We start from the raw sequence: 7801 nt of genomic DNA, 5'->3' as shown, positions 1-7801 counted from the left end.
CACCACATCCTCTGGCAGCTCATTCCATACACGTACCACCCTCTGTGTGAAAAGGTTGCCCCTTGGGTCTCTTTTATATCTTTCCCCTCTCACCCTAAACCTATGCCCTCTAGTTCTGGACTCCCCAACCCCAGGGAAAACACTTTGTCTATTTATCCTGTCCATGCCCCTCATAATTTTGTAAACCTCTATAAGGTCACCCCTCAGCCTCCGACGTTCCAGGGAAAACAGCCCCAGTCTGTTCAGCCTCTCCCTGTAGCTCAGGTCCTCCAACCCTGGCAACATCCTTGTAAATCTTTTCTGAACTCTTTCAAGTTTCACAACATCTTTCCAATAGGATGGAGACCAGAACTGCACACAATATTCCAACAGTTGCCTAACCAACGTCCTGTACAGCCACAACATGGCCTCCCAACTCCTGTACTCAATACTCTGACCAATAAAGGCAAGCATACCAAACGCCTTCTTCACTAGTCCTTTGAAAAAGGATTTTTTAGGGAAGGACAACAAATACTGCCTTGCTAGTGATGTCCAAATTTGATGAATGGTTATAGCAAAAATAACATCTGTGACTAAGGAATTGAGCTATGGGGAGTTTTGGTATAATTATGTTATTTGAAAATGAAATTGAAGGTTTTTATTCACAAGCCCCACAATGTTTAATGGAGGAACTCTTTTTTGGGGAAGACTAGAATAAAGGAACATAACCTTGGAATTCAACTTAAGTGCAACTGTGAAAGTGTTGCAAAAGCTAAAGATGCAAAATTGATTGAAGGAGTTTTAAAAGGAAAGACTGTCAGGAAACATTTAGAAAAAAAAGGGGTAAAAACAAATTGCTCAAGAAACTCAGGTCTAGGAGCATCTAGAGAGAGAGAAACATAGTTAATCTTGTTCTGAAGAAGAGACCCATAGGTTTCAAAATGTTAACTCTGTTTTCCTCTCCACAGATGGAGAGATGCTCATAAAATAGTATCGACTCAGTGGGCTGAATGGTTAAGTTTTTATCTGATAAATTTATCTGCCACACAGTATTCATTGAATTAGCTGTCAATACATCCTAACCATTCCATTGAGCTAACTGATAAAGAGAAATTGTTATTGTACATACTCAGAAAGGTAAATTACGCCAATGCGTTTTATATTCGGGTTCAAAGTTTTCTAGCTGAGCTGGAAGATTTGCTTTCAGATGTTTCATCACCATGCTAGGTAACATCATGAGTGAGCCTCCGTTGAAGTGCTGGTGTTCAGTCCAGTTTTCTATTTGCGTGTAGTGGTCTGTTGTGGTGGGTCATATCACTTCCAGTTCTTTTTCTGAGAGGTTGGTAAATGGAGTCCAAATCAAGGTGTTTGTTGATGGAGTTCCAGTTTGAATGCCAGGCCTCTAAGAATTCCTGTGCGTGTCTTTGTTTAGCCTGCCCAAGATGGATGTATCGTCCTAGTCGAACTGGTGTCCCTCATCGTCTGCGTCTAAGGATACTAGTGATAGTTGCTCATTATTTTGGTGGTTAGTCTGTGCTCGTGTATCCTGGTGGCTAATTTCCTGCTAGTCTGCCTAATGTAATGTTTTTTGCAGTCCTTGCAGGGAATTTTGTAAATGACGCTCGTTCTGCTGGTTGTTGGTTCAGGGCCCTTTAGATTCGTCGAGAGCTGTTTCAGTGGGCTGCCATGATGCCAAAGGGCTGGAGTAGTTTCGTCATCATCTCCGAGATGTCTTTAATGTATGGTAGTGTGGCTAGAGTCTCTGGGTGTGTTGTGTCTTCTTGTTTAGATTTGTTGTGTAAGAATTAGCGGACTGTGCTTGTCGGGTACCCATTGTTCTTGAATACGTTGTATAGGTGTTTTCAGCATCTTGTAGTTCCTGGGTGCAGCAGTATGTTGTGGCTCATTTAAATAATGTCCTGATGCAGCTCTGAATGTGAGTGTTGGGATGATTGCTCCTGTAGTTGAGTATCTGGTCTACGAGTGTCGCTTACCTATAGACACTGGTCTGCAGCTCTCCATTGGCTTTTCACTCTACTGTGACATCTCGGAAGGGGAATCTGTTTTTGTTTTCTTCCTCTTTGGTGAACTTTATACCAGTAAGAATGTTGTTTGTCTTTGTGGGTTTCTTCTTATTTGTTCCATTTCATGATAACAAAGGTGTCATCCACATAGCGGACCCAAAACTTGGGTTGGATCTTGGGGAGGGCTGTTCGTTCCAACCTCTGCATAACTGCTTCTGCCAAGAATCCTGATATTGGTGATACGATGGATGTCCTGTTACATAGAACATAGAACAATACAGCACAGAACAGGCCCTTCAGCCCACAATGTTGTGCCGAATATTTGTCCTAGCTTAAGCACCTATCCATGTACCTATCCAATTGCCATTTAAAGGTCACCAATGATTCTGACTCTGCCACTCCCACAGGCAGCACATTCCGTGCCCCCACCACTCTCTGAGTAAAGAACCTACCCCTGACATCCCCCCTATACCTTCCACCCTTCATCTTAAATTTATGTCCCGTTGTAACACTCTGTTTTACCTGGGGAAAAAGTCTCTGACTGTCTACTCTATCTATTCCCCTCATCATCTTATAAACCTCTATCAAGTCACCCCTCATCCTTCGCCATTCCAATGAGAAAAGGTCTAGCACTCTCAACCTATCCTCGTAAGACTTATTCTCCATTCCAGGCAACATCCTGGTAAATCTCCTCTGCACCCTCTCCAAGGCTTTCACATCTTTCCTAAAATGAGGCGACCAGAACTGCACACAGTACTCCAAATGTGGCCTTACCAAGGTCCTATACAGCTGCAACATCACCTCACGACTCTTGAATTCAATCCCTCTGCTAATGAACGCTAATACACCATAGGCCTTTTTAGAATCTCTATCCACTTGAGTGGCAACTTTCAAAGATCTATGAACATAGACCCCAAGATCCCTCTGCTCCTCCACCTTAGTAAGAACCCTACTGTTAACCCTGTATTCCGCATTCTTATTTGTCCTTCCAAAATGGACAACCTCACACTTGGTAGGGTTGAACACCATCTGCCACTCCTCAGCCCAGCTCTGCATCATATCTAAGTCCCTTTGCAGCCGACAACAGACCTCCTCACTATCCACAACTCCACCAATCTTCATATCATCTGCAAATTTACTGACCCACCCTCCGACTCCCTCATCCAAGTCATTAATAAAAATTACAAACAACAGAGGACCCAGAACTGATCCCTGCAGAACCCCACTTGTAACTGGGCTCCAGGCTGAATATTTACCATCTACCACCACTCTCTGACTTCGACCGGTTAGCCAGTTCTCTATCCAACTGGCCAAACTTCCCACTATCCCATGCCTCCTGACTTTCTGCATAAGCCTACCATGGAGAACCTTATCAAATGCCTTACTAAAATCCATGTACACTACATCCACTGCTCTACCCTCATCCACATGCTTGGTCACCTCCTCAAAGAATTTAATTTGTTGATTTGTTTGTTGGTCTTGTTGTTGAAGGTAAAGTGGGTTGTGAGGTACAGGTCTACTATTTTGAGGGTGCTGTCCTCGCTGATGGTATTGGTGTTGTCTAGTATTTATGTCTCTGGTTTATCTAGTAGTGCAGCCAGTGTTTCTTTGGCTAGGGTGATGCTTATTGATGTGAATAGGGCTGTTGTATCGAAGGAAACCATGATCTCGTCGTCCTATTAGGTATTTCAGTTTACTTTGAGGTTCCTTTGCTCGTCTGTATGTTGGTGTGCTCGGAAGTGACACTATGGGTCTGAGGGAGACCCCCTGGTTTGTGTACATTTGGTAATCTGTAGAAATGGGTGTGTTGGATCCTTCGGGTTTCATTGTTTGGAGGTCTGTCTTGTTAATTTCACCTGTCTTGTGGAGTTTCTTCAGTGATGCTGTATTGTAAATCGATCTAAGTAAAAGTCTTGCATTTCATTAGTACTGTTCACAACCACCAGATCTTACAATGTGCTTTGAAGCCAACTAAGTACTCTTGCTATATAGTCATGTAATTATTTTTACTCTTTTGCAGGACATGGGTTTCGCTTAGGCCAGTATTTATTACCTATCCCTAACTATCTAGAAAGCAGTTAGGAATCAACCACGTTGTTGTGCATCTGAAGTGATATCTCAGCAGACCAGGTAAGGATGCAGATTTTCTTCCCTAAAGGACAGTAGTGAACCAGGTCAGTTATTATGACAATCAACAGTGATTATACAGTTACCGTTATGGTATCTCTCTCTTCCAGTTTTTTTATTGAATTCAAATTTCATTGCCATAGTGAGATTCAGAATATTGTCTTGTGGTATTTGTTTAGGGTTCTGAATTGCTACTCCAGTGACAACACCAGTAGGCCACCACCACTCCATTTGTACAGAGCAAGCTCCCACAAGTAGCATCATAATTAAGTATAGATAATCTTTTTTTGTGATGATGTTTGAAAATTGGATGTTGAACACTATGCCCGGATCACTCCCCTGCTTCACTTGTGGATAGGTCAAGAGCATCCTTTACACCCATCCGAAAGGAAAAAATTCAGCATCAGTTAAATATCTCATCCGAATGACAGCACTTCCCACAGTGCAACTAACTGTAATGTCAGTGAAAGGTTTCATGCTCAGGACCTTGAATGGCACTTTTAACACAAACTTTTAATTTGGAGGTGAAAATGTAACTAACTGAACATGGGGTGTGACAGACTCATTTCCTTTGAATAAAGAACTAAGGAGCTCAAAATATCAAAATGAGTCAGGTGGGAGTATAATAAATGAGATACATATGCTTTATGTTTACTAAATCCCATATTTTTTGTATTGTGTTTGTGCATACTTCAGTGCCAACAGAGGATATATGGACAGTGAAGTACAAAGAGATGGCAGAATTCTGGACCTTATTGATGATGCATGGCGTGAGGACAAACTGCCGTATGAAGATGTGGAAATACCACTAGTATGTACAGAATCCGTTCTTGTGTAGTGTCTTAATAATAATTGTATGAAGGCGCATCATTTTGGAATGCAAAATCAGTTAAAATGTGAGAGCAGCCTCTATACGTATGTGCTGAAAATGTGTTGCTGGAAAAGCGTAGCAGGTCAGGCAGCATCCAAGGAACAGGAGAATCGACGTTTCGGGAAAGAAGGGCTTATGCCCGAAAAGTCGATTCTCCTGTTCCTTGGATGCTGCCTGGCCTGCTGCGCTTTTCCAGCAACACATTTTCAGCTCTGATCTCCAGCATCTGCAGCCCTCACTTTCTATACGTATGTGGCAAAATGAAAGCAAGAGAATGACTGCCTCCTATTTTGGCAAACGAAGCAGACTTTTCTAGTTTTTTTTTTGTATTGATTCTAGATTTTTTTTTAAGATTGTAATTGTCTCAGAAAAGTCAGCCACTGAATTAGACACATTTAACCAAGAAGCAAGAAGGGAAGCTGGTGGAAAAGTATAAAGGGTGTTGATGGAATGACAGGAAAGTGGAGTTTGAGGGGTATAAGATCATCTATGATCTTGTTGAATGGTGGAACAGATGCAATGGGCTGCTGTGTCTTATGGTTTATAATCTTAAATTGTTGTTTATTATTTGGTATTGCTGTGTTTCTATCTATTTTTTAAAAATGTGTGTCACCACGTTCATTCATGTGAAGGTCATTGGGAAATTTGTGAGAGTCATTAAATTGCTCCATATGCACTAAACATCTAGAGCGTGCTGGAATTTTTTATGGTGTTAACATCCTTTTTTTCTGTAAATAAATTCTGTTTAGAGGAAGTTGTTTGTTGAAATGTCACATACTACACCATTAGGAGTTGAAGTAAGCAAGCTCTACTTGTTAGTATCCCCTGGGTAATTAAAGCATGAAGTGGCCCGTTGCCATAGAAAATCTGTCGAGGCATAACAGAAGAAATTCCTGACAAAGGGCTTTTGCCTGAAACATCGATTTTCCTGCACCTCGGATGCTGCCTGACCTGCTGTGCTTTTCCAGCACCATACTCTCGACTCTGATCTTCAGCATCTGCAGTCCTCACATTCTCCCCATAGGTAATTTAGCCCTACATGCCAGCTGTACCATTCAGTGAGATCATGGCTGGTGCCCTATTTCAGACCACTTTTTTTTCCTCCATTATTCCTATATTTCTCTTTTTGTTTAATGTGTAGTAATCTATCAGTCTCAATTTTGAAATACTCAATGACTGACCCTCCACAGCCCTCGGGGGCAGAGAATTTCAGATATTCACAATTTTCTCAGTGAAGACCATGCTTTTCTTCTCAGTTCTAAATGGTCTGCCTCATATTTTTGAGATTGTGTACCTGCCTGTAGGCACCACAGCCAGGAAAATATCCTTCCACCACCTGCCCTATTGATCATTGTAAAAAATTTGTATGTTTGAATGAGATCACCTTTCATTCTTCAAAACTCAAACGATCATAGGCCCAGTGTATTTAATCTTTCCCCATAGGACAATCCCTGGAACCCAGGAGTTAGTTTCATGAACTAAGACAGCAGTCTTAACAATTCCACTCTTTCTTTGTCTTTGTAGAGTGAACTTCCAGAACCTGAACAGGATAATGGAGGAACGACTGAATCTATTAATGAACAAGATATGAAATGGACTGATCTAGCCCTACAAAACCTGCATGAAAATACCCCCTCTGCAGGAAGCTAACATCATTACAAACATAGGCTTATTTCTCTATTACCATACTCTTCTCTTGCCAGATGTGTTGCTGTCAGAGAGCTTGGTCTCAAATGAAGATGTACTGTCAGACATTGTGTCTATATCATTGCCAGTGTTACATATCAGAACTAAAACTTGACAAACACATTCAGTTTGCCCATGAAGAAATATATGCATAATAACAAAAGTACATATTTAGCTGTCAAAATTTAGCCCTACTTATTTTAGCATTCAAGTAAATAACTTATTTTTATTGAATAAAACAATAGGAAAACAATGCTGTGTTGTGAAAATAATTCCCATGATAACAGAATGTTATTCCCTCATTACAACAGGATTTCACCTTAAATAATCCTGTTACATAACAGATTTCACCTGTTTAGAAATAAATAAAAATATTACGAATCGCTGCACTGGGTTGCAGCATTAAATTCTATAATTCATTGTAGTCTTACCACAGGAAAGCATTTAACATTTTATGTCAGTAAAATAGGTCTGGTTCCAAATTGTGTGATGAAATACTCAAGGAATAGAGTCATTCAGCATGGAAACCAGACCCTTCGGTCCAATTCATCCAGACATCGCAATCTGACCTAATCCCATTTGCCAGCATTTGGCCCATTAAGCCGTTCTATTCTTATGCCCATCTGGATGCGTTTTAAATGTTGTAATTGTTCCTGCCTCCAAATGCCTGCAAGCATCTGCTGGAGCCTAGTGAGATTTCAATCAAATTAATGTAGTGCAATCAAGAGTAGTTTAAGTAATATCACTTTTGAAAAACAATGCTTATGTTTGATTTTTGAGTTTTACACAGTCTTTTTGTTGGATTTTAGGCTATTTTAGCTTGAGGCTATCTTTGTAAGAAGTGACTGTTGCAGCTTTGATTTTGTTTGTTGCTAAAACTACAATAAAAATTTAGCAATATAAAGAGAACTGATTCTAGCAAATAATTCTTTATCCAATTCAGGGTTTAAATGTCAGTAATTGTGACAACTGTTAGTAAGAAATAAATGTGTGAAATTAAATAATCAGCAGTCTGTACTAGAAGATGCTTTTATTAATATAAGCAGTGTCATGTGAATGGTAAATATGGGCTACGAAGTGTCAACTTGTATCACTTGATTTTAAATCTGAGATT

The 7801-nt window shown here is 40.4% G+C and overlaps 2 protein-coding genes across 2 annotated transcripts in view; both read left to right on the top strand.

Annotated features, from left to right (window-relative positions):
- The window catches only part of LOC122540680 (collagen alpha-1(X) chain-like), a 5153-nt gene extending 1048 nt beyond the window's left edge, over window positions 1–4105 (top strand). The window contains exon 3 of the mRNA XM_043676754.1: window positions 4022–4105. Coding sequence (XP_043532689.1) covers window positions 4022–4066 — 45 coding nt within the window. The 3' untranslated portion in view covers window positions 4067–4105. The remainder of the gene's footprint in view (window positions 1–4021) is intronic.
- Window positions 4042–7596, top strand: anapc13 (anaphase promoting complex subunit 13). The gene is made up of 3 exons (XM_043676755.1): window positions 4042–4133; window positions 4827–4941; window positions 6526–7596. The coding sequence occupies exons 2-3, from the start codon at window positions 4843–4845 to the stop codon at window positions 6649–6651; spliced, it is 225 nt and encodes a 74-aa protein (XP_043532690.1). The 5' UTR covers window positions 4042–4133; window positions 4827–4842; the 3' UTR covers window positions 6652–7596.
- The last annotated feature ends 205 nt before the right edge of the window (window positions 7597–7801 follow it).

The sequence above is a fragment of the Chiloscyllium plagiosum genome, chromosome 35, assembly GCF_004010195.1.
Source record: "Chiloscyllium plagiosum isolate BGI_BamShark_2017 chromosome 35, ASM401019v2, whole genome shotgun sequence".
Classification (NCBI taxonomy): domain Eukaryota; kingdom Metazoa; phylum Chordata; class Chondrichthyes; order Orectolobiformes; family Hemiscylliidae; genus Chiloscyllium; species Chiloscyllium plagiosum.
The sequence above is the reverse complement of the archived record's forward strand: the minus strand, read 5'-3'. Positions and strand labels throughout refer to the sequence as shown.